The sequence below is a fragment of the Oncorhynchus mykiss genome, chromosome 3 (assembly GCF_013265735.2).
Source record: "Oncorhynchus mykiss isolate Arlee chromosome 3, USDA_OmykA_1.1, whole genome shotgun sequence".
Classification (NCBI taxonomy): Eukaryota; Metazoa; Chordata; class Actinopteri; order Salmoniformes; family Salmonidae; genus Oncorhynchus; species Oncorhynchus mykiss.
Genome location: NC_048567.1, coordinates 50,844,184 through 50,871,129, shown reverse-complemented (window position 1 = coordinate 50,871,129; position 26,946 = coordinate 50,844,184). Strand labels below are relative to the sequence as shown.

General features: G+C 43.2%; 1 protein-coding gene across 8 annotated transcripts in view; it reads left to right on the top strand.

Moving 5' to 3' along the window:
• farp1 (FERM, RhoGEF (ARHGEF) and pleckstrin domain protein 1 (chondrocyte-derived)) overlaps nucleotides 1-26,946 on the top strand; it is a 107,495-nt gene that overhangs the window by 25,153 nt on the left and 55,396 nt on the right. For 2 of the 8 annotated variants that reach the window (XM_036974536.1, XM_036974538.1), the window contains exons 1-2: nucleotides 1,049-1,388; nucleotides 7,115-7,311. In XM_036974536.1, coding sequence (XP_036830431.1) covers nucleotides 7,141-7,311 — 171 coding nt within the window. In that variant the 5' untranslated portion in view covers nucleotides 1,049-1,388; nucleotides 7,115-7,140. Of the gene's footprint in view, nucleotides 1-1,048; nucleotides 1,389-7,114; nucleotides 7,312-26,946 lie in introns of those variants that run through there. The other 6 variants (XM_036974541.1, XM_036974535.1, XM_036974533.1 and 3 more) reach the window with 5 other exon arrangements.

Here is a 26,946-nt window from a genome sequence, read left to right as displayed (position 1 = left end):
GTTCCAGTCACTGGCAGCAGAGAACTGGAAGGAAAGGCGGCCAAATTAGGTGTTGGCTTTGGGGATGATAAGTGAGATATACCTGCTGGAACGTGTGCTACGGGTGGGTGTTGTTATTGTTGTTATTGTGACCAGTGAGATAAGGCGGAGCTTTATCTAGCATAGACTTATAGATGACCTGGAGCCAGTGGGTCTGGCGACGAATATGTAGCGAGGGCCAGCCGACTAGAGCATACAGGTCGCAGTGGTGGGTGGCATAAGGTGATTTGGTAACAAAACGGATGGCACTGTGATAGACTGCATCCAGTTTGCTGAGTAGAGTGTTGGAAGCTATTTTGTAGAAGTGGAGGATCGGTAGGATAGTCCGTTTTACGAGGGTAAGCTTGGCGGCGTGAGTGAAGGAGGCTTCGTTGCTAAATAGAAAGTCGATTCTACATTTTGACTTTGGATTGGAGCTGCACTCATGAATGTGTGGTGTCAAAGGACAATTTGATAATGAACTTTAGTTTACCTTTATTTAACTAGGCAAGTCAGTTAAGAACAAATTCTTATTTTCAATGACGGCCTAGGAACAGTGGGTTAACTGCCTTGTTCAGGGGCAGAAAGTTGACTTCATAGCTTTTATTGGTAAGGTTATCAATGAAACTTGAAAAGCAGAGATGCCAGAGATGCCAGAGATGCCAGGTTGAAGGTTATTGTGGAGACTGCACAATACAAATTGGGGGTAACAGATGTTACTGTTGAAATATTGGTTGACATGCTGAACCATCCTAAAGGTGGATATAGCATGATAGTTTAATGGGGTTGGGGGGAGGGTGTGGTAGAAGTTAGTATGGATTTATTTGGTTTGGAATTGTATTTTCATGGTACTACAGAATTGGATAGATCATGATTGATCGTACATTCCAGCACAGTAGGTGGCAGCATGCACTTTAAACGTTTTTTTCCTGCCCACCCTGGTATCATTGAAGAAGAAAAAGAGCTAGGGTTAAGGTTAGAGCTATGGGTTACGACTTGTTAGGGCTGTAGCCTAATGTATGCCCCATATTTTACAGCTAGATGGAGCTATGTGGCTGTAGCATTTCTTTGGCAAGGATTGCCTTGCAAGTAGGTGCAATTCCTTGCACAATAGCTGGAGGCACTGTGCCTCATTTATTGTTGGAGTAACAAGCCAAGAGAGGATCTGCCGCTGGTTTCAATGTAATCCTGTCTCTCCCCGCACACAGTCGTCCGACATGGCGACCATGAAGAAGCTTCTCGGCGGTACAACCAGCATCTGAACTCCATTTGGCTCCACGCAAGCAGCCTGAACTGCGTCTGGAAGTGGATGTAAAATATTTTGTAAATTGGGAATTATACACGTGGATTATCCACATTTTAAAAAAAGGGTAAGATTTTATACCATTCATTTCCCTATGTGCAAAACGGCAGTGTGCAACTTGTTTCAGCAGATTAGAGACATCGTAGAAGTAGCCTATCCCCAGTTGTCTTGGATTTTTGTAACCGTGTAGCCCGTTTTAAAGAATAACAGTATGCTTCACCATATAGGCTAATTGTCGCCGATAGAAAAATGTATTAAAATCAAGTAGGACATTGGTGGAAGAGCTAACCGTGTTTTTGCCCAGTCGTTCTCACAACCAAGAGCGGTGGTAAAAAAAAAAAAACGGCAATAGTCATCCACTACATCAGACGTAACAACACCAACATTGAATGGGATATCATCTCATGACCGTAGACCATAGCCTGTATACAATATTGTTGGCATAAAGGTGTTGGATATACGGCATTTACATAGCCGTGCCTCGTTTGCAATTTAAATAGTAACGTCGTCAGTGAGAGTACGTTTTCCATTGTTAGTTTGTTACCCTTGAGGGTAGTTAGTGGCTGGTCAGTTGAGTCGAGGTTACGTATTTGTGTCACACCACGCGTGGTAGCCTAACAATAACGTTTTAAGGATTACTGTACTCCCCAAGACTGCATTATCGTAGCTATGTGCGCAAAATGTCATGAGGACTTTTCAATAACTAATCCAGTTACCGTCTTGCATTCTTAATAGGCAACAATGAAATATTTAAAAAAACTTGTCAATTTGTTTTGTTTTGGGTGTGCAAACATTTCCTGTACGTTTCCAAATTGGTTCAATTTGATAATCCAAATATGCCTGCGTCAAGACTAGATTTTTTTGTGTAATTTTTCCAGAAAGATTACATCGAATGACTCACTGAACTGTCAAACAATCGCTCCTCCCCCATAAAGTACACTCATTAATAATCTGGATTGTGGATTGTCAAACAGAAAAGGCAAACTGATGTTCTGTTATTTGATTGATCCTCTTGTAGGAACCACAGCTGTAGAGGGGTTTTGGTTAATTGCCCAGATCTGGGCTCCTACATAATTTCAGAAATATGGGTATATTTCTTGAAATCATATTCAATCATACAAACAACCTTTAACACGTAATTTATAATGGTAAATACATTTAAAATTGAAGTTCTGCATACAGTTGAATGCATAGGTTAAAATATGCGAGCCACACCCAGGTATACATGTCTGTGGAGCTGAAGCAAGTTGCTGTCCAGTGGAAATAGGAGTGGGTTTTCGGCATGTCTCAGGTAGACAGTTGGCTGAACTACCCCATCCTCAAGCCCATTCTGCTGGCTGTAATCAAATCCAGCTGTACAGTTGCAGAAATGCCTGCATGTGTTGGACTGCTCTGAAGGACTCTGTGTGCTTCTGCTGCATACAGACAGAGGAGCCTCTGTTAAAGCCCAAACTGCCTGCCAGCAGCCACAGCACTATCTTACATGGTTGTGGGGAATTTCAAGCCAACAAGTTCCAAGCTTGGGTAAATCGCCCTGTGAACACTGGGGGTATGAATATGTTCCCCTGGCATTGTACGCAATAGTATCCTGGGCTGGGTTGGCATAGCAGTAATATGTCCCAGCCTGGTTGTCTTCCACAGTAACAACATAGTAGTAACAGAGCTGTGACTGAGTCACACTCGTCAAAGACTACATTCTTATTCAGAGGGCCACATACTGTAGGGCGACACATGGCAGACTGGCCGTTGATTCATGAGCTTGGGGGCAGGGAAGGGTAAGCATCAGTTGAAATAATCATTGTCTGCTCTCTCATAGCCCTGGGTCTCACTCTGTTGTTTGGAGTGTTTAGTTACAGTATTTATGGGTTACTTCTGAGCCAAGGGTTTTCAGTCCCATATTAAAATCCCAATGCACATTTGACATAGTGTGGTAGCTTGTAAAACAATAAGGGGAAGTTGTCCCCTTCAAGAGAAACCATGAAGGAGACGTTAACACAGCCGTGCTTGGACTGCCTGAGTATCGCTATGCCCCTTGTGACAGCAGTGGCAATGGCTTTCATCTCCCCAAGTGAATGGTGTCTTCACCTCCCACACGTGTGACCCCTTTGCTGGAACATTCTAACAGCACTCCACCCAGGCCATGGCAGTGTATATTATGGACAGGTGCAGCTGATTTAAAGCATTTGCTCTAAACAAGGTCGGTTGTGTGGTGTGGCAGCGTGTTCAGCAACTTCCAACCATGATGATGATGATGATGTGTTAAATATTCATTGTGTGTAATGGTGCACTGCCTCCACACTGTAAACAAACCGTTTATTTGATCAGCTCTATGGGGGACTAAGAGGCTGCTAGAAATAAACAGATACGGTCGTTGAACAGATCAACAGTTTTAGCCTCAATTTTCCCCGCTCTTGATGGGTCAGCCAAATTCAAATGTCTTTGATATGCAATCCTCAGCTTAATTCGAATCCGAACTTTGAACATTGCGTGTGCACTTCTTCAAGAATCAGCGAGCCACCACTGTACTGTCTGAATGAGAGCTGCCCCCACCACCACGCTCCAATAACCCATTTGGTGAGCTCTCAACATGACATCAGCATGCTGGAATGTGTGATAAACAGAGAATTAAGCAGGGCCTCTGGGGTTGGCTTGAGAGATGGGGGTGGATTGACCTGCTCCTGTTTCCTCAACCCAGACCAAATGATCCTGCAACTGGTCAAAACACATTCCATCACCTAGAAGCTAGTCATTCATTGAAAGGAACTGATTTAGGCACTGCTCATTCACACATGTCCACCTATGCCTAATTGCACTATCTGCATGTTGCATGTGATTTAATATGCCATGCATGGCGATCTCCATGGAAACCGTGCTGTCATACATAATGAGATCCACACAGCCCAGATGTTATGTCCTTATTAGCAGCTGGACGTCTGTGAACTTGGGACATTCTCTCGCTCGGCTGCTCCTTACTATCTCTACTGTTTTGTAGTTCACTCACTCTGTCTGCCTATATACTGGAACGCCACAGGTCATTTGTCCAAACAAATAGTTTGAATATAATTTACAAAGAGTCAATTGTTTCTACTTTTTGATTTTAGGGACTATCCCTGTTATTGCTTTGTCGAGTGACTTTGCACTTTGAAATCAAGCACCACATTGACAGAGAGAGGGACTAATTGTTTCTCCCAAAGGCTACAATTATCACCCATTAGCTTAGAGTGCAAATACCTCATTTGCAATTACGTTGCTAGTCTTGACACAAGCTGTGAACTCTCTCCCCTGGGACTTCATCTCCTTTTATGTAACCTACCCACCTCCTCTCCTCTTTTTCCCCCTCCGGGTTAGGGGGCGGGGGGGGTCCCACTCCCTAATGCTCAAGTTGTACAATGAATAGTTGAACGGTTGACAGACGTGACATAAACTGCATTATTGCCCCTCCGACGGGCAAAGACGGGCAAGGTGCGTGTTTGTGTGTGCGTGCTGTAACCATGTAACCCAAGGTGTGTGTTTGTGTGTGCGTGCTGTAACCATGTAACCCAAGGTGCGTGTTTGTGTGTGCGTGCTGTAACCATGTAACCCAAGGTGCGTGTTTGTGTGTGCGTGCTATAACCATGTAACCCAAGGTGCGTGTTTGTGTGTGCGTGCCGTAACCATGTAACCCAAGGTGCGTGTTTGTGTGTGCGTGCTATAACCATGTAACCCAAGGTGCGTGTTTTGTGTGTGCGTGCTATAACCATGTAACCCAAGGTGCGTGTTTTGTGTGTGCGTGCTGTAACCATGTAACCCAAGGTGCGTGTTTGTGTGTGCGTGTTATAACCATGTAACCCAAGGTGCGTGTTTTGTGTGTGCGTGCTGTAACCATGTAACCCAAGGTGCGTGTTTGTGTGTGCGTGCTATAACCATGTAACCCAAGGTGCGTGTTTGTGTGTGCGTGCTATAACCATGTAACCCAAGGTGCGTGTTTTGTGTGCGCGTGCTGTAACCATGTAACCCAAGGTGCGTGTTTGTGTGTGCGTGTTATAACCATGTAACCCAAGGTGCGTGTTTTGTGTGTGCGTGCTGTAACCATGTAACCCAAGGTGCGTGTTTTGTGTGTGCGTGCTGTAACCATGTAACCCAAGGTGCGTGTTTGTGTGTGCGTGTTATAACCATGTAACCCAAGGTGCGTGTTTTGTGTGTGCGTGCTGTAACCATGTAACCCAAGGTGCGTGTTTGTGTGTGCGTGTTATAACCATGTAACCCAAGGTGCGTGTTTTGTGTGTGCGTGCTGTAACCATGTAACCCAAGGTGCGTGTTTGTGTGTGCGTGCTGTAACCATGTAACCCAAGGTGCGTGTTTGGTGTGTGCGTGTTATAACCATGTAACCCAAGGTGCGTGTTTTGTGTGTGCGTGCTGTAACCATGTAACCCAAGGTGCGTGTTTTGTGTGTGCGTGCTGTAACCATGTAACCCAAGGTGCGTGTTTTGTGTGTGCGTGCTATAACCATGTAACCCAAGGTGCGTGTTTGGTGTGTGCGTGCTATAACCATGTAACCCAAGGTGCGTGTTTGGTGTGTGCGTGCTGTAACCATGTAACCCAAGGTGCGTGTTTGGTGTATGCGTGCTGTAACCATGTAACCCAAGGTGCGTGTTTGGTGTGTGCGTGCTGTAACCATGTAACCCAAGGTGCGTGTTTTGTGTGTGCGTGCTGTAACCATGTAACCCAAGGTGCGTGTTTGGTGTGTGCGTGTTATAACCATGTAACCCAAGGTGCGTGTTTGGTGTGTGCGTGCTGTAACCATGTAACCCAAGGTTATGGATGAAGACCGTCGTGAAATAATACAAATAATTACCAACAGAAGATGGGACGGCCGGGCGTTTGTGCACTTAAGTCCGGTAACATGGACTCTTAACAACATGATGAAACTTTGTTTCTCCTTGCTGAAACAAGAAACTATCAAAATAGATTTTGGTTGCATAGGCAACACCCCCCCCCCAAAATGCAGCAGTAGCACACATAGAAAGGCCATGGAACCTTTTAACCCTAACAAATTGACCCTGTAAACCCATGGGTACACTTGCAATGGCTGCCTGCTATTGTGATGCAATCATTTCCATGGTAAAGTAGAATGTTCATTCAAATGATGTAACCTGATGTGGCTCATGTAATGGGATGTATTTTTTTTGTAATGTCAGTTCAGTTAAATGAACAAATCACAGCACATATTGATGGTTCTGACTAGGTGGAATACAGCCACGACCGGACGTGACTTTTTCGTAGCAGGTTGGGGGAATTAGCTAACCTTAAGGATTAGGGTTAGCTAAAATGCTCTCCCAACCTCCTACGAAAAGTCCCTTCCGGTCGTGGCTGTACTCCATCTAGTTACAACCCATATTGATGGGTAAACTACACGTCCTTCTTTTACTTCCTGCTTTTACCTACTGCTCTGCTCTTATGGGGTACACTAGTAATGGCTGCCCATCCACCCGTTTATGCCATCATTGACTTGAATGGGGACACCCTTTCTATTCTCTCTATTTCTGTGGCAGCACATGTAGTCAGGAGCGAAGGAGAGGAGAAAATGTGCATCTAACATTTATTACATTTGAGCTATTTATGACATTTTTGCTATTATGGAGACTGCAGCATTTGGCTGGTGTGTGTGCGTGCGTGCGTACGTACATGTGAGTGTGTGTGTTGTACAAAATGTCCCGGGTTCAAGCCCAGTGAGGGACAGGAACGGAACCTACTTTGTTACACGTGCGAGTGTGTGTGTGTGTGTATATGACGGTTCTTCTGCCTCCCCTGCAGGCTGTACGGTAGCACAACAGAGCACCATGGTGGAGCCTGAGCACAGAGCATCAGCAGCCCAGCGTCTTGGAGCCCAGGAGACCCTGGGCATCAGCACCCTGGACCCTGGCCACCGGCCTCCAACAATGCCCCCTGGACGCCACGTCTCCATTAAGATACGCATGTTGGACGACACAGAAGAGGTCTTCGACGTCTCGGTGAGTTCTGATTGGCTGTCTGTCTAATTGGTTTATAGTGCACTGTATTAAAGGTGTAAATGGTGGCATCCTTTTGTCGTCTTTTTATAGCTTTGCCATTAAAGCAATACATCAAAGGAAGGACTTCCCCCCCCCCCCTTCTTGAGAGCAGTCTGTTGTTAAGGGTTACAGGTTGGCATGGTTACTGTATTAAACTTCAAGGTGCTGAATGCATGAATGAGCCAAGACTGATAAGTGCTGGAAAATGTCTGGGTTCTAACCGGCGTTCTGAACATCTCTGACTTCAGCTGTTGGTGTGATTAATAAAGGTTAGTGTTCTAGTTCTTTGGATGTTGTTGTGTAATTTAAAGCCTTACTAAAAAGATAAGAGCAACTTTTAAAGAGGACTATCGTCGTTTTCGGGTGAAAACCTCTTATCTCCAAAACTGACATTTTACCATTAACAAACATATTCTTTCTAAACTTCAGAAGCTACTGTATTTTGAGTACATTTTATTGGTCCTAGAGTCATGGAATGTTAAGAGGACATTGAGGAGAGTTACTGCTTTCAATGCATGAATAAAAAAAGTACGAGGTTTTCATTAGACCACATGTGAAAACACCCTGAATGTAAAGTGTTACCCAAGTGGGTGTATGGATTGTGTTTAGATTATTGAGATACACATTTATACATCAGGACTAAACTTCCTGGGTTCATACGCTAACACACTGTTCTATATAATGAAAGCCAAGGTATGAGACCAACTGGTCTGTCTTGGCCACAGGGGTGGGCAACAATACAGCCCGTGGGCTTGATCTCGTTCCAACTGTCCCGCGGGAGGTTTGAGTAAAAAAAACACTCCAGGCCACTCTTGAACGTCTAAAACTTAATAGAATGTATGTAAAAATTTTAGTGGACCTATATGTTTTCAAATAAGTGCCAATGCAAATTGCTTTTGACAAGAAAACAACATAAAAAAAATCTGTGCGGGCCTCCTCTGAATTTAAATCCTGATGATTCCCAAAATCATTCAAATCAAATTGTATTGGTCACATACACATATTTAGCAGATGTCATTGCGGATGTTGTGAAATGCTTGTCACAGTGTGCCCACCCTATACAGTATGGTTGGGGAAAGGGGACGATTTGTGATGTTTGAATGGGCAGAGATCTGCCATGATAAATTGTGCTTTTCATTACCAGCCTATTTACTTCTGTGGTTATTAAAGATTCTCCCTGAGATCGCTTTGCTTTGTGATCCAAATCAGCCAATGTATGCAATGCAATATTGTAGCCTAAAATCAAATCTCAGAATAGTCCTAGATTGATGCCTTTCATGTGAAATGTAATCTGCTTGATAATGAATGACTGATGTTCCGAAGACTGCAATATTGTTTGAAGATGTTTTAGAGAATGGTAATGGGTGCTTATTGAAAGTGATGTGAATGTTAATTTAGGACCTTGAGATTTAGCAAACAGACATGTAAATCCCAGCACTTCCTGTTGAATTGGACAAAAACAGATTGGATTTTTCTACTAGAGTTCCTCTGAAATTGTGGTATTACTGTAAGGTATACTCTATGACCCTGATATAGCGCTTGAACTACAGGGTGGAGTTTGGATCAAAACTATGTTATTTTCCTGAGAATAGTCCAACTAGCAATATCCTTTGACCACAGTTCTTCCTGCTGGGAGTGAGGGAGCGCGATGGGTAGTGAGAGAAAAGAAGAAGTGATGATGTAGGGAAATGGACACGCAGAGCATTCATTCGAAGGGTATGAATAGAGCTTCATAGTAGAGATGCTTGAAATGGAAGCCTGTGACCGACAATATGGACGTGTTTGACGCTAGCTGCTGAGAAACATTGGCAGGTTCCCAACTGCCGTGCAGGGAACAGTCTTGTTCCCACAGCATGCTGTGAGACTTCCTCTACAGACCATGAGGATTGGCTTTTCAGGGAGACATTTCACTGGTGCTAATGAATTATTTATATACAGTGCCTTTGGAAAGTATTCAGACCCCCTGACTTTTTCCATATTTTGTTACGTTACAGCCTTAAACTAAAATGTACTAACTATTTGTTTTTTCTCATCAATCTACACACAATATCCCATAATGACAAAGCGAAAACAGAACTACCTTATTTACATAAGTATTCAGACCCTTTGTTATGATACTCAAAATTGAGCTCAGGTGCATCCTGTTTCCATTGATCATCCTTGATGTTTATACAACTTGATTGGAGTCCACCGGTGGTAAATTCAATTGATTGGACATGATTTGGAAAGGCACACACATGTCTATATGGATTGTGGATCAGGGCGATTCCCTGATCCACCTCTACGCAGACGACACCATTCTGTATACTTCTGGCCCTTCCTTGGACACTGCTATTTAACCTCCAAACGAGCTCCAATGCCATACGACACAACTAGTAAAACCAAATGCCTGCTTTTCAACCGTTCGCTGCCTGCACCCGCACGCCCGACTAGCATCACCACCCTGGATGGTTCCGACCTAGAATATGTGGACATCTATAAGTACCTAGGTGTCTGGCTAGACTGTAAACTCTCCTTCCAGACTCATATCAAACATCTCCAATCCAAAATCAAATCTAGAATTGGCTTTCTATTTCGCAACAAAGCCTCCTTCACTCGCACCGCCAAACTTACCCTAGTAAAACTGACTATCCTACCGATCCTCGAATTCGGCAATGTCATCTACAAAATGGCTTCCAATACTCTACTCAGCAAACTGGATGCAGTTTATCACAGTGCCATCCGCTTTGTTACTAAAGCACCTTATACCACCCACCACTGCGACCTGTATGCTCTAGTCGGCTGGCCCTCGCTACATATTCGTATACCAGACCCACTGGCTCCAGGTCATCTACAAGTCCATGCTAGGTAAAGCTCCGCCTTATCTCAGTTCACTGGTCATGATGGCAAAATGGTAGCACGCGCTCCAGCAGGTGTATCTCACTGATCATCCCTAAAACCAACACCTCATTTGGCCGCCTCTCCTTCCAGTTCTCTGCTGCCTGTGACTGGAATGAATTGCAAAAATCGTTGAAGTTGGAGACTTTTATCTCCCTCACCAACTTTAAACATCTGCTATCTGAGCAGCTAACCGATCGCTGCAGCTGTACATAGTCCATCGGTAAATAACCCACCCAATTTACCTACCTCATCCCCATATTGTTTTTATTTATTTACTTTTCTGCTCTTTTGCACACCAGTATCTCTACCTGCACATGACCATCTGATCATTTATCACTCCAGTGTTAATCTGCTAAATTGTAATTATTCGCCTACCTCATGCCTTTTGCACACAATGTATATAGACAATTTTTTAAAATAAAAATTCTACTGTGTTATTGACTTGTTTATTGTTTATTCCATGTGTAACTCTGTTGCTATCTGTTCACACTGCTATGCTTTATCTTGGCCAGGTCGCAGTTGTAAATGAGAACTTCTTAACTAGCCTACCTGGTTAAATAAAGGTGAAATAAAAAAATATTTAAAAAAGTATAAGGTCCCACAGTTGACAGTGCATGTCAGAGCAAAAACCAAACCACGAGGTTGAAGAAATGGTCCGTAGAGCTCCGAGACAGGATTGTGTCGAGGCACAGATCTGGGGAAGGGGACCAAAACATTTCTGCAGCATTGAAGGTCCCTAAGAACACAGTGGCCTCCATTATTCTTAAAATGGAAGAAGTTTGGAACCACCAAGAGTCTTCATCGAACTGGCCGCCCGGCCAAACTGAGCAATCGGGGAAGAAAGGCTTTGGTCGGGGAGGTGACCAAGAACCTGATGGTCACTCTGACAGAGCTACAGTGTTTCTCTGTGAAGAAGGGATAATCTTCCACCATGAGAAACAAGGTTCTCTGAGCTGATGAAACCAAGATTGAACTCTTTGGCCTGAATGCCAAGCGTCACGTCTGGAGGAAATCTGGCACCATCCCTACGGTGAAGCATGGTGGTGGCAGAGTGCATGGTGCTCCAGAGTGCTCAGGACCCCAGACTGGGGCGAAGGTTCACCTTCCAACAGGACAATGACCCTAAGCACACAGGCAAGACAACGCAGGAGTGGCTTCGGGACAAGTCTCTGAATGTTATTGAGTGGCCCAGCCAGAGCCCGGACTTGAACCCGATCAAACATCTCTGGAGAGACCTGAAAATAGCTGTGCAGCAACGCTTCCCATCCAACCTGACAGAGCCTGAAAGGATCTGCAGAGAGGAATGGGGGAAAACTCCCCAAATACAGATGTGCCACGCTTGTAGCGTCATACACAAGAAGTCTCAAGGCTGTAATCGCTGCCAAAGGTGCTTCAACAAAGCAAAGGGTCTGAATACTTCTGTGAATGTGATATTTGTTATTAATTTGCAAAACTTAATTTTTTTTTGCTTTGTCATTATAGGGTATTGTGTGTAGATTGAGGGGGAAAAACTATTTAATACATTTTAGAAGGCTGTAATGTAACAATGTGGAAAAAGTCAAGGGGTCTGAATAATTTCCAAATGCACTGTATACTCTAAATGAATGACAGAGGCTGCTGTTGCCACCTTGACTACATCTTGGCACTCCCACACCAGTGTAACTTTTTTTCGGAAGCTATAGAAATGAATTCATTAATGTCTATTTTGTTTTTGCCATGTTTATTATATTTCACCTTTTTAAGTTGTATTATGTGAGCTAAACATACAAATAAAGTTCTGTCACCACTACAACAACAAAATACTTAAATACGAAATTTTGTCCTTGAAACATTTAATTGAAATACTGTAGAATTCCATTCATTCCCATGGAGGTTTGCTTAATCCGGGGAGTGCCAATATGGCTGATCGGTAGCTTCAAAGCCTCTCATCAATACATTGCATCTGCAATCCAGGGTTTATATACATCATTTGGCACTAATGTGTAGTGCTCTTGTGTGCTCTTCTACTGTACACTGAGGAAAAACTGACAGGAAAACTCACATTGACATGTCATGAGTTAGCTAGCCTAGCATTCATATCCTAATTTAAAAGTCATACCAAAAGCCAATTACTCTTTTGAGAGAAGGAAATCACTCACCCTACCCAAATGACACTGCATTTAGCTAACAGGCAATGTGTGACTTTTTAAATTGGGATATGAATGCTAGGCTAGCTAAATGCAGTGTCATTTGGATAGGGGGTGAGTCATTTCATTCTCTGAGTGGTTGGTTTTAGTTTTAGGAGGTATTTTACTTCCCAGCTCGTGACCAAGAGCTTCAGGTCATGCAGTCGTTCATGCCTGAAGCTCATTCAGAATTTTTTTTTTGTCTCTGAATTATATGCATCGTTTTAACCAAATGTGAGTGTGAACTCTGGGGCCCATACATTAATGAGCTGCCACCTAGACTAATTTTAGAAGGAGAAGGAGGGCAGTTACGAGGAATATGGAGGGAGAGACGACATGTTTCTTCATCCGAAGCTAAAACGCTCTAATTAAAAAGGGAAGGGGGGAGTTGTAGTGATTATGCTACACTGTAGTGGTAACACTTTTCTCTGTGTGAGTTACTTCTACAAACGAGTCTTTAGTTGGAAAGTGTTCTCATACATTTACCCTGTTCCCACAATTGGGTAGTGGCCCTCATGCAGCGATGGGTAGTCCTAGCTGGGTGTTATGACTGCTGCAGGGAGGCAGCTGCACTCTTAGGTTCTTCGGCTGTCCCAAAAGGAGAACCCTTTTTGGTTCCCGGTAGAGCCCTTTTTTAGTTCCCGGTTGAACCCTCTGTAGAAATGGTTCTACCTGGAACCGAAATGGGTTCCACCTACAACCAAAAGGGTTCTCCTATGGGGATGATAGCCAAATAACCCTTTAAGGTTCTAGATAGCTAGACTCTTAGAAAAACACGCTGAATTGATCGTAATCGTGTACACTAACAGACGTCAAAGCTCGATCTTTAACTATATATATATTTATTTACTTCATAACGATTTGTAGGAATGTGCTTTGGCTGCCGGAATGTGCAAGTTAAATTTTTGTCCTGGGGAAAAAAATATACAGTTATGTCTTGAAGACCACGTTAATTTGCTTTGAGTTTAGAGGAGTAGTACATGTGTATTTGTGGGGCACAACAAAAAATAAACCAATCCAATCATCACAAAGTTCTTCTCCCTAAATCACCTTCTCCTCCTTGTCTCTTTCACTAAATTGCATTCTGACCGCTCCCTCCACACATGCTTGCTAAGTGTGCACACAACCTCCCGTTTGGCCTACAGCAATGCCTATTGTAAACGTATCTAACTGATGGGATACACAATCTACATTCCTTGCCAAATGACAACAGTTTTATCACAAATTCAAAATGGACTGGTTGATTGAAGTAGGAAAATATGTGTTCCAGCAACGAGCTGAAGTTTTGGAATAATTGTGTCCCATATATTTTCCGCTTAGGCTACTTTGCAAACTGCTAGTGCCATTTCTAATTGGTTAGCCTATGCCCCCTAAACAGAGACAAGTTCCACACTGAAAATATGCAAAAACATTAGTTTGATAAAGACAAAGAGCGTATTTTCGTCAGAATCACGACGCCCGAGGCCTGCAGCGTGACGCCCTTAATTGCGTCAATAACTTCCTGCAGTCCCCTCCCCCACCCTCCTGTAATAGACTATGCCTATTGGTCCTTCTCACTCTGAGCTTCAAGAAAGAGGAGGGGGGAGGGGGGACTGCACAGATTTAAATGCAAATGTGCTTGGCTTCAGCAGCACTGATGGTGATGATTTTGATCACTGCAGTAATAAGGCAACATGATCGCTGAATCGTTCCTATTTGCAGTGAGACAGGCTGCGTTCTCTCCACTGGAAAGGCTCAAGATGTTTAGGATTGTCAGTCCCACTGGCCCAATGTCAGCCCACCCTTCCTAGACAATTAGATTATCATGATTGTGTATTTCATTACAGGAGCATCGAGTTCAGGCAATGAAATATGAATCTGTGGTGGGATTTATATTCATAGTGACTGATCGGTGAGAAATGTTTTCTATTTCACTGATCTGCATGCAACAACCCAACCACTCCTGTGAAAATCGATCCCTTTCCTGTTCCCCTGGTATAAACTCCCAGCCCGTCAGACAAGGTATTGTATTGTAGGGAAACAAAAGGAGCATTAGAGTGGGTCACATAACCTGCTGTGGCCTACTTAGTGCTCCCTCTGGCTGGGAACTAAACTGTTGTCCCCTGTGGCTGATTCGTCACACCTTGATGAGCACTCTTTTGTGGCCCCATGAAGGCCTTTAGTATGCACCAACCGAGAGCAGACCTGATCTGACCAGCCCAGAGCTAACACTACCGTGAGTCATACAAGGGAGCTGTGCTTTCCAAACACATGAGGTGAACCTCCTATAGAGTCATGTGTTCATATCAGTAACCAAAGATTTCTGGCCAGCTATAACATGACTTTGGACAAGTGACCAAAAATGTCATGGGATGGATGTTCATTCTGGAGGTGCCAATGGCAGTGGTTGTCTTGTTGGCTGTGATCTCTGTTTGGGTAACATGTAGTTGAGGAATGGGGATTGGCAGACAGAGAGCCCCATTCTCATTTGTCAGGATGAGAGAAACAGTCGAGCTCTAACTCCAGACACCTAAACCTTACTGGAATGTCACTGGAGAAAACAGAGATCCTGGCAGTTAATGTGGAACGTTCCGCATGGTTCTCTCTTCTGTCTACTGTATATCTATCCCTTCTGTCTCTCACACTCTCAACCTCTCTGTATTAGTGATGGGGGGAAAACATAGTTACATATCACAATATTATTTTTGACTTTATATTGTATCGTTTTGACAATTCCGCAATATTATTGTTGCGCTAGTTGGCTGTACCTGCACTAAAACTCCTTCATAGCCTTTTCTCCATCTTCATTTTAAATAGGGAGACGGTTTGTTTTCAGCACTTTTATTTCTGACTGATCAAAACTAGTTTTCTCATGTCTCTCTCTGTCCCACTGGAGCAGACATATGGTGAGGAATATGTTTGGAACATGGAATCTCAATCAAATCACAGTATGGAATTGCAATACATATCGTATCGTGATATGGCAATTCCCAGCCCCTAGTGTGTATGCGGGTGTACCCTACCCTCTGTGTGTGCCCTACCTATCACTTCTCCCCTAAACAAAATCCCCTAGAATAAAAAAATTGGCCTCTTATACATATTCTCAATATCCATTAGGCACACTGTTCTGACGCTGTGTACCAGCATGTTAGCATTGCCTTTAAATAGTTTAACTTGGGTCAAATGTTTCGTGTAGCCTTCTACAAGCTTCCCACAATAAGTTGGGTAAATTTTGGCCCATTCCTCCGGACCGAGCTGGTGTAGCTGAGTCAGGTTTGTAGGCCTCCTTGCTCGCACCCGCTTTTTCAGTTCTGGCCACATATTTTCTATAGGATTGAGGTCAGGGCTTTGTGATGGCAACTCCAATACCTTGACTTTGTTGTCCTTAAGCCATTTTGCCACAACTTTGGAAGTATGCTTGTGGTCATTTTCCATTTGGAAGACCCATTTGCGACCAAGCTTTAACTTTCTGACTGATGTCTTGAGATGTTGCTTCAATATATCCACATAATTTTCCTGCCTCATTTTCCTGCCTCCCTTGCCTTGATGACCGCTTTGCACACACTTGGCATTCTCTCAACCAGCTTCACCTGGTATGCTTTTCCAACAGTCTTGAAGGAGTACCCACATGCTGGGTTACGTGTTGGCTGCTTTTCCTTCACTCTGCGGTCCAACTCTCATTTTTAAAATTATTATTACGTTTTTATTGGGCCATACGGTTTCTTCAAGGCCCACCTAGGTCTCGTTCAGACGAGACTAAATTTACACAGCTCTTAAGACCCCAAGATCACAGTAAATGCAAATTGTGTGGATGTTAATATAGCAAAAGCTAATTTGCGCTCAAGCCATAATGCATTATACATCAGCGGCATGTTGTTTCATGAATGTACTACCAATCACAGTGAAGGGGAAGAGACTCACTGCTGTTGCCTGGCACTAATCCTGTGAACCGCCACAGACAATCCTGTCTAGCTTTAGCTTCTGCTCCATAACATTGACTTAGATCACTGGGCTAGGATTAAGGTGGATGCTTGTTTCTATATGCTGTGTGGTAAACTATATTTGTACCCCTATATCTCAGTTGATATAATTTATCCTCTAGCATCGTTAGGGTTGCAAAGGGAGGGTATATTACTTGAAACTTCAAGTCTACTGGTAAACTACCGTAATTTTGGTATCTTTCAAGGATTTTATGTAATCCATCACAAGACATCTCGTGTCCCTGATTCAGAGGGGCTGTGTTAAATGCGTAAGATACATTTCGGTTGAATACATTCAGTCACTAGGTATCCCCTTTCCCTTTTGGATACTTCAGATTATCACAGATGTCTGTCATTATCTCTGGTCCTATCACATGTAAAATAATTAAATAAGATAATTTTAAAGTGCAAAAATAGAATGACAACGGTGTAGAACATGAATCGTCAACTTAGTGAATACCATTGGTGTTTAATATAAGGGTTCAGCATTAATTAAAAAATATATATTTTACAGTGTCTATGTGTTTGTTGTCTGTTTTTTGGCATCAAACTGGTGGCAGTTGTGAAGAATAGTCAATAGTTGGACGATTGCAAAGTTAATTGAAAATAATGCCATGCATTTTTCATTAATTAGGCTATTTTCTCTTAAACCATATGGTCTATCTACTAGAAACTCATGGACAATATGGACACCGATATAAAAAATGAATGCTATATATTTGTGCATTTTTTTACAAGTTATTCTAGTATAAATAACCAAAGTCACAATAGATTGTCATAAATGTTATGTTAATATCCAAAATTACTGAAGATTCAGTTAACTTTCGTAAGTTATCATCTTTGCAACCCTAAACATCGTACTTCACACTTCCTTCCCACAGGAGTTAATGGGCTGATGGTTGAAATGGACATGGTTGTCCCATAATAGTGTACACTGAGTGGTCAGTTTAAGTACACCCATCAAGTACCGGGTCGGACCTCCCTTTGCCTCCAGAACATCCTGAATTCTTTGGGGTCTGGATTCTAGAAGCTGTCGGAACCGTTTTGCTCAATTGGTATCACAGGACCTAACGAGTAGCAGGGAAATATTCCCCACGCCAGTACATCACTGCCACCAGGCTGTACCGTTGACACCAGGCAGGATGGGTCCATGGACTCATGCTGCTTACACCAAATCCTGATTCTGCCATCAGCATTACTCAAAAGGGACCTGGATTCGTCAGACCAGGCAATGTTTTTCCACTCCGCAATTGTCCAGTGTTGGTGATCATGTGCCCACTGGAGCCGCTTCTTCTTGTTTTTAGCTGATAGGAGTGGAACCCGGTGTGGTCGTCTGCTGCCACAGCCAATCCATGACAAGGATCGACGAGTTGTGCGTTCCGAGATGCCGTTCTTCACACCACTGTTGTACTGTGCCGTTATTTGTCTGTTTTGTGGCCCGCCTGTTAGCTTGCATGATTCTTGTCATTCTCCTTTGACCTCTCTCATCAGGACTGCCGCTGACTGGATTTTGTTTCTAACATACTGTATCTGGGATGTCTTTTGTTTCTAACATACTGTATCTGGGATGTCTTTTGTTTCTAACATACTGTATCTGGGGTGTCTTTTGTTTCTAACATACTGTATCTGGGGTGTCTTTTGTTTCTAATATACTGTATCTGGGGTGTCTTTTGTTTCTAACATACTGTATCTGGGGTGTCTTTTGTTTCTAACATACTGTATCTGGGGTGTCTTTTGTTTCTAATATACTGTATCTGGCGCGCCTGGCACCGACGATCATAGCATGCTCAAAGTCGCTTAGATCACCCGTTTTGCCAATTCTAATGTTCAATTGCACAGTAACTGGATGCCTGTCTGCCCGCTCTATATAGCAAGCCACGGCCATGTGACTCACTGTCTAGGAGCAATCCATTTTTGTGCTGGCCAATGAGTGTATAACATTCATGTAATATTGGTGTTTCTCAACCCATTTTAGGGTGCATTTAACACTCAGATTGGTGTAGGGATTGTGTCCTTGGGATATGACCCCCCCCCCCCCTTTGAAAGAGGAGGTCCGAGGTAGACTCATCCATTCACAATGATGTGTGTGTGTGTGTTGAAGGTCTGTTAATTCCACTTTACTCTGTAACCCGTCTCTCCACTCCGTCTCTGAATTTGTATTCCCCTTTTTTTCTGCCTGGGACATTTTATTATAATCAGTCATTTGTTACTGAAACACAAATGTGTAAATCAGATGTTGGAAAATGCTAGATGAGATCATTAGTCTATCCAGTGGTTTGATGTGTTTACAATCGCTAAACATTTTCGTCTTTAGTTCTCATGTCTATTACTAGAAAAATCTGACCTAATGTAGGAAAACGGATCTTTCCATTTCTAATATTAGCCTGTTTGTAGATATCAGCTTGTATAACACTTCCGTTTCCCATTCTATCAAATGTCTTCAGTATGGGTACTCATGCCATGTACATAAAGGTTTATTGAAATTCCCAGACTGAGAATCAAGAGCAGGACAGACCACCAAGGCTACACCACACGTTAGTGACCTGTATTTAGCATGACTGGCGCTAACCATAGCTAGGCTAACTGGTCCTGAAGACACACACTCACACCACCGTCCGCACACAATCATTCATTGAAATGGAAAGCAAGGGCATTTTAAGCAGCTCCAGCAGGCCTTTTTGTCAGATTAATGGTAACAAGGGCTTGCTTCAGCAGTGACTTAATGAGTGGAAACATGATGAAGGGGCTCTTTTGAGAGGGAGCTGGTTCGGGTCCTGGTCTGGCAGCTACAATATGGAGACCAGCAGCCTTAGTTCTCACTGACCCGCAATGCTGATGTTAGAGCAGGGCCCGTATTAAAATGTCTAGGATCAGTCTTGCCTAATACAGTGGCTTGTGAAAGTATTTACCCCCCCACCCCCCCCCCCCCCCCCCCCCCCCCCTGGCATTTTTCCTTTTTTTTGTTGCCTTACAAACTGGAATTAAAATAGATTTTGAGGGGCGTTTGTATAATTTGATTTACACAACATGCCTACCACTTGGAAGATGCAAAATATTTTTTATTGTGAAACAAACAAGAAATAAGACAAAAACAGAACTTGAGCGTGCATAACTATTCACCCCCCACCAAAAGTCAATACCTGTAGAGCCACCTTTTGCAGCAATTACAGCTGCAAGTCTCTTGGGATATGTCTCTATAAATTTAGCACATCTAGCCACTGGGATTTTTGCCCATTTTTCAAGGCAAAACGGCTCCAGCTCCTTCAAGTTGGATGGGTTCCGCTGGTGTACAGCAATCTTTAAGTCATACCACAGATTCTCAATTGGATTGAGTTCTGGGCTTTGACTAGGCCATTCCAAGGTTCCCCTTAAACCACTCTAGTGTTGCTTTAGCAGTATGCTTAGGGTCATTGTTTTGCTGGAAGGTGAACCGCCGCCCCAGTCTCAAATCTCTGGAAGACTGAAACAGGTTTTCCTCAAGAATTTCCCTGTATTTAGCACCATCCATCATTCCTTCAACTATGACCAGTTCCCCAGTCCCTGTCAATGGAAAAACATCCCCACAGCATGATGCTGCCACCACCATGCTTCTCGGGGTGATGAGAGGTGTTGGGTTTGTGCCAGACATAGTGTTTTCCTTGATTGCCAAAAAGCTCAATTTTAGTCTTATCTGTCCAGAGTACCTTCTTCCATATGTTTGGGGAGTCTCCCACATGCCTTTTAGCGAACACCAAACGTGTTTGCTTATTTATTTTCTTTAAGCAATGGCTCTTTCTGGCCACTCTTTTGTAAAGTCCAGCTCTGTGGAGTGTATGGCTTAAAGTGGTCCTATGGACAGATACTCCAATATCGGTTGTGGAGTGTTGCAGCTTTTTCAGGGTTATCTTTGATCTCTTTGTTGCCTCTCTGATTAATGACCTCCTTGCCTGGTCCGCGAGTTTTGGTTTGTTGTGGCGCCATATTCTTTCAATTTATAATAAAATGTTCAGATATTTTTTATTACTCTGTACTTCTCCACAACTTTGTCCCTGACCTGTCTGGAGAGCTCCTTGGTCTTCATGGTGCCGCTTGCTTGGTGGTGCCCCTTGCTTAGAGGTGTTGCAGACTCTGGGGCCTTTCAGAACAGGTGTGTATATACAGTCGGAGTCGGCTGTTTACATACACCTTAGCCAAATACTTTTAAACTGTTTTTCACAATTTATTACATTTAATCCTAGTAAAAATTCCCTGTCTTAGGTCAGTTAGGATCACCACTTTATTTTAAGAAGTTGAAATTTCAGAATAATAGTAGAGAGAAGTATTTATTTCAGCTTTTATTTATTTCGTCACATTCCCAGTGGGTCAGAGGTTTACATACACTCAGTTAGTATTGGTAGCATTGACTTTCAATTGTATAACTTGGGTCAAACGTTTTGGGTAACCTTCCACCAGCTTCCTACATAAATTGGGTGAATTTTGGCCCATTCCTCCTGACAGAGCTGGAGTAAATGAGTCAGGTTTGTAGGCCTCCTTGCTCGCAACCGCTTTTTCAGTTCTGCCCACAAATTTTCTATGGGACTATACCTATACCTTGACTTTGTTGTCCTTAAGCCATTTTGCCACAACTTCGGAATTATGCTTGTGGTCATTGTCCATTTTTAAGAGCCATTTGCGCCCAAGCTTTAACTTCCTGACTGATGTCTTGAGATGTTGCTTCAATATATCCACATTATTTTCCTCCCTCATGATGCCATCTGTTTTGTGAAGTGCACCAGTCCCTCCTGCAGCAAAGCACCCCCACAACATGATGCTGCCACCCCCGTGCTTCACGTTTGGCATGGTGTTCTTCAGCTTGCAAGCATTTTTCCTCCAAACATAACGATGGTCATTATGGCCGAACAGTTCTATTTTTGTTTCATTAGACCAAAGTACATTTCTCCAAAAAGTACAATCTTTTTCTACATGTGCAGTTGCAAACCGTATCTGGCTTTTTTTTTGTGGCGGTTTTGGAGCAGTGGCGTCTTCCTTGCTGAGCGGCCTTTCAGGTTATGTCGATATAGGACTTGTTTTACTGTGGATATAGATACTTTTGTACCTGTTTCCTCCAGCATCTTCATAAGGTCCTTTGCTGTTGCTCTGTTTTTGATTTGCTTTTCGCACCAACGTACATTCATCTATAGGAGGCACAGTCTACTTAGTAAATGTAAACTTCTGACCCACTGGATTTGTGATAGATTTCATAATTCACTGTATCTGTAAACAATTGTTGGAAAAATTAATTGTGTCATGCACAAAGTTGTTGTCCTAACCGACCTGCCAAAACTATAGTTTGTTAACAAGAAATTTCTGGAGTGGTTGAAAAACGATTTTTAAGGACTCCAACTTATGTGTATGTAAACTTCCGACTTCAACTGTGTACTGAGATCATGTGACACTTAGATTGATTGGACTTTATTTATCTAATTACGTGACTTCTGAAGGTAATTGGTAGCATCAGATCTTATTTAGGGCCTTCATAGCAAAGGGGATAGATATGCACGCACCACTTTTGAGTTTTTAATTTTTTTGAATTGTTTGAAAAAGTTTTTCATTTCACTTCACCAATTTTGAATATTTTGTGTATGTCCATTACATGGAATCCAAATAAATATCAATATAAATTACAGGTTGTAATGCAACAAAATAGAAAAAGCACCAAGGTGGATGAATACTTTTACAAGGCACTGTAGATCATAATGAATGGGGGGGGGGAGTCGTCCTTCTCAGTGACACTTTATGAATATGGACCCAGGGCCATGTCTATAGGGCTCATAGCCTGCTACACCCAGCTGCTTACTCAGACAGAGAATAGAGTGAGCATGCCATGTCATGTTCACCTTCTGGAGTTTCCACTTTGCCATTCTCGCACCTCCTCTCCGCTGGGTGAGAAAAATTTGTGTAATTGGTAATTCAAGAGTTGAGTTACAGAGAAGCCCCACAGCGTCTCGTGTTTCCTGTTGCATGTAGTTCAAATGAGATGGGTGGGATTGCATGAGAGCAAAGCAGTGCTCGAATAGGGGAGAGTGGGGTAAGTTGTGCCAAAGGGTGAGTTGACCCACCCCTTGTTTCTAGGAAACCATACACAAAATGAACGATGAACAGGTAAAGTCTCAAAAACCTTTTACAAAGTTAAATGAATGTATTGTTAGGTTTCGTGATGCTTGTGTCTAATCCAAAGTAGATTGTTTTAAGACTGTTTTATAGATCAGTTGGGTTCTCTAAATGCTACAGTATGAGGTCCTAAAGCTAGCATGGAAGTGTGTCCTTGTAGTTGTGTGGGCTAATCTAGTCAGTGGTTGCTTTGTTTGTGCCATTTGGCCAGGGGCAAGTTGAGCCAATGATGATTACATTTAGTCAGTTTTATGCATAGTATTTTTGCTATTTGTCATGCATGTGAACTCCAAAATAGTGCATTTCTGTTGTTTACAGAGCAGACATCATCATGTCCCGTGTATCCAAACGTAAAACAATTCGGGGTCTACTAGATCCCCTTGAGGTTTGAAAAAATAGACTGACACTGAAGAGGTACATTGACAAAAAGGAAAACGAACAAAGAGAGTCTGTGACAGAGTAGCAGAGGGCACACAAGGTTGTGTCTGATGACATAGATTCTGAGCTTGAGAAACATACCAGGAATATTTTCAGACCACTTTCATGAGTTGAGTAGCCTCAAATGTGGAGAACTTGCCTACTAATTTGATTGGCTCAACTTACCCTGTTCCTATGCTCAATTTACCCTCATACCCAAAACTGTAATGTTTACCTGAATTCTGATTATTTCCAGGGATACACATCATCCTGAAATATATGTAGATATCTTTGTAATAAATCATACTATATTTCCCTTGATGCTGAATGTGGCTCAACATACCCCGCTCTCCCCTACAGAAACTGTCTAGATGCCTTTCTCTATGGTAGTTAGTAGATTCTGGTGAACTGTGAGTCGTGCTGGAGTGCGAGAGCTGTGTCTGGTTTATCAGCCAGACTACACTGTGAGGATGGACAAGTCACTTGGACATAGCCTATGATTTGGCCGTGACATTTTCTGATGACCTGTCGTTGGCCAAGCAGGATGAGTGGGATTTGATTGGCCATCCCAGACAGAGCCACAGGGAATCTACCTATAAGGATGTAGCAAGAGCCATGGATTACTAACCCACCACCATGAATCCTGTTACCAATCTTTCTACTGTGAAAATGAGCTTTCTCATCCTATTACCTCACTACATTTTCATAAGTGAACTGTTAGTATTGGATCTGAAATGTGCTGTCTCTTTCTATCTCGTTCAGATGAAGATGCATTTTTAGTGTATTATATTTCTCTATGTATTGTGGGTGAATGGGCCTTTGGAGAGTGAGAGTACACCATTCTGTAATTCTCCAAACCATCACCATGACACTCCATAGACCAGCAGCTCAGAAATGCTTCAAATCAGACTGTGGCCATGGCAACCTCTCCCTCAGGGTTAGCTTGGCTGTGCAGAAAATATTGAATGAAGGGATTGTGAAAGACTTCAGTCGACACTGTCTGCAGATATGGCCCTCTAATTTAATCTTTCATGGCGACTGCTTGCTTGTGGTTTGACTCGTTAGAGAAGCCGAAAGGAGCATTTTTGATTGGTTGACACAGGCAACATCACTGTGGGGAGGCCATGGGGTAACTCCCAATCAGCTGATGTTTTTTTCCCTATTTTCTTCTGTCCTCGCGATTGTAACGGGTTCAGTGGAGAGCTCTTCAAACCAGGAAAACACTTTCATTCTGTGTCTAGACTGTGTGTGAATGAATGAATCACAGACAGTTCTAGTACTGTCTGCTACTGCTCATGTGTGATTACTCTCTAGAGAGAATATGCCACCTTGGCAGTGAATTTGTCAGGATGCTCACTCCTGTCATTCATCATTACCTCAACCTCATTACCTATGTATGGCACCCTGGTAATTCTCTCCAGCTTCACTCTGAACGTCCTTGGAGTTTCCTGTCCCATTTTCACCTTCCTCCTCTGTCAGCCTAGTAGTCCTGTGTAATCACCAGGCATGTGAAGGTGTGCACATGCATTTGAACCCTGTATGAGCTCGTTGGCAAGGCGCCACATGGAATTGCAGATGGCGTGTCTATCTGTGGGTCGCCATGGTTACACCAATGGGCAGGGGGAGGAGGACTGGGGGGGGAAGGGGGTGTGTGTCGGCCTCTGTTGGTTGCCGTGCTGCAGAGTTCTGAGTTCTCTCTCCCACTGATCTGCGCTGCCATTTTCTCCGGAGAGGGGGGGTCTAGATGTGATGCGATGCAGGGTTTTAATGGGAGTGGGGTGGGGGGGTGGTGCTAGCAAGTATATACGAGGCACACCAATTAGGTGCAACATATTCAGGTTACACACCATGTTCCTTGTGTATGCGGCTCTCATGTTAAAATGCCACGGCGGAAATATGGTCGACAATACTGAAATATGGCATCTTCTGTTTAGCGGGGGTAGGGGGCATCATGAAAATATAAATGTTGGGCAATGTAGGGGCACCTTATTTTTGATTGATTTTACCTTTATTTAACTAGGCAAGTCAGTTAAGAACAAATTCTTATTTTCAATGACGGCCTAGGGACAGTGGGTTGACTGCCTTGTTCAAGGGCAAAACAACATTTTTATTTTTTTTACATTGTCAGCTCTGGGATTCGAGTTCTACCTCGTTCCCCTGCACATTGATCTGGTACTACCTATATACACACAAGTATGTGTGTATTCAGCTATTTCAGCCGCACCCGTTGCTGACAGGTGTATAAAATCAAGCACACAGCCATACAATCTCCATAGACAATCATTGTCAGTAGAATGGCCTTACTGAAGAGCTCAGTTCGGCAAATTTCTGCCCTGCTAGAGCTGCCTCTGCCTCTGGAAGCAACACCAGCACAATAACTGCTCACCAAGAGCTTCATGGTTCATGGTACTTTTGGTTTCCATGGCCAAGCAGCCTCACACAAGCATAAGATCACCATATTAAATGCCAAGCGTCAGCTGGAGTGGTGTAAAGCTCACCACCATTGGACTCTGGCGCAGTGGAAACACGTTCTCTAGAGTGATGAATCACGCTTTACCATCTGGCATTGTGACAGACGAATCTGGGTTTGGAGGATGCCAGGAGCACGATACCAGCCCAAATGCATAGTGCCAACGGTAAAGTTTGGTGGAGGAGCAATAAGGTTCTGGGACTGTTTTTCAGGGCTAGGCCCCTTAGTTCCAGTGAAGGGAAATCTTAATGCTACAGCATACAATAACATTCTAGATGATTCTGTGCTTTCAACATTGTGGCAACAGTTTGGGGAAGGCCCTTTCCTGTTTCAGCATGATAATGCCCCTGTGCACAAAGTGAGGTCCATACAGAAATGGTTTGTCGATTATCTGGGTGGAAGAACTTAACTGGCCTGCACAGAGCCCTGACCTCAACCCCATAGAACACCTTTGGGATGAATTGGAATGCCGACTGCGAGCCAGGCCTAATTGCCCAACATCAGTGCCCAACCTCACTAATGTGGCTGAATGGAAGCAAGTCCCTGCAGCAATGTTCCAGCATCTAGTGGACAACCTTCCCAGAAGAGTGGAGGCTGTTATTGCAGCAAAGGGAGGACCAACTCCATATTAATGACCATGATTTTGGAATTTAATGTTTGACACGCAGGTGTCCACATACTTTTGGTCATGTGGCGTATAATCCCCATTGTTGTTTATTTTATTCCTCTTGTGCTTTTTAATATTTGTATTTTTATGATTATTTTTTAACTCTGCATTGTTTTGGAAGGGCTTGTAAGCAAGCATTTCACAGTTTAGTCTACGCCCCGTGGTATTCGACGCATGTGACCAATACAATTTTATTAGGTTTCTGTATCGTAACACAAGTCTCTTTCATTAAGAATGATGAGCTTTTGCACTCTGTTGTGAGTGGATAAGTATGAAACTGCAAAGTCACCTTTTGTTCCAGTTACATTAAGCAGTTTCTTTGAATATTAGGTTTGTATGTTCAGTGTAAACGTGGTCTTCATGCTCCTTCTGTCAGTCTAAATGATTGCTCTATCAGTCTGAACATATTATTTCTTATGTTGAACTCTGAACCTTTTCAGTTGCCTCTCGTGCCATGAAATTGAAATCCCACACATGGTGATGTGGGAGAGATTGTTTTCCGTCGTACACCAGTCTTCCTCCCTGCCTGCCTCCCGTGTTGTAATGTAATTGGGTCTTGCAGGATGAGAAGCACAGGAATGAACAGCCAAGAGCTTATCTGGTGTCCTCATGGCTCAGAATACAGAATATGGTGGTTGGTAGGAGGGACACACACTGGGAGATTCTCAATTGGTTTTGCTAACTCCTCCGTCCTCTCCTCACCTCTGGGGGGGGTCAAAGGTAATCAAGGAGAGGAGGAGAGGAAACGTGGAAACAAATGATCTTGTATGGAATGAGACTCCTTTTCCATTTGTGTGTCATCATAGGGGTGGAATCCCAAAATAAAAATAGTTGTTTAACAAATTGTTTGATAATGTGTGCATGCTTTTCTCCGTAGAAAACCAACAGCTGATCCAAAAGGCTTGTGGC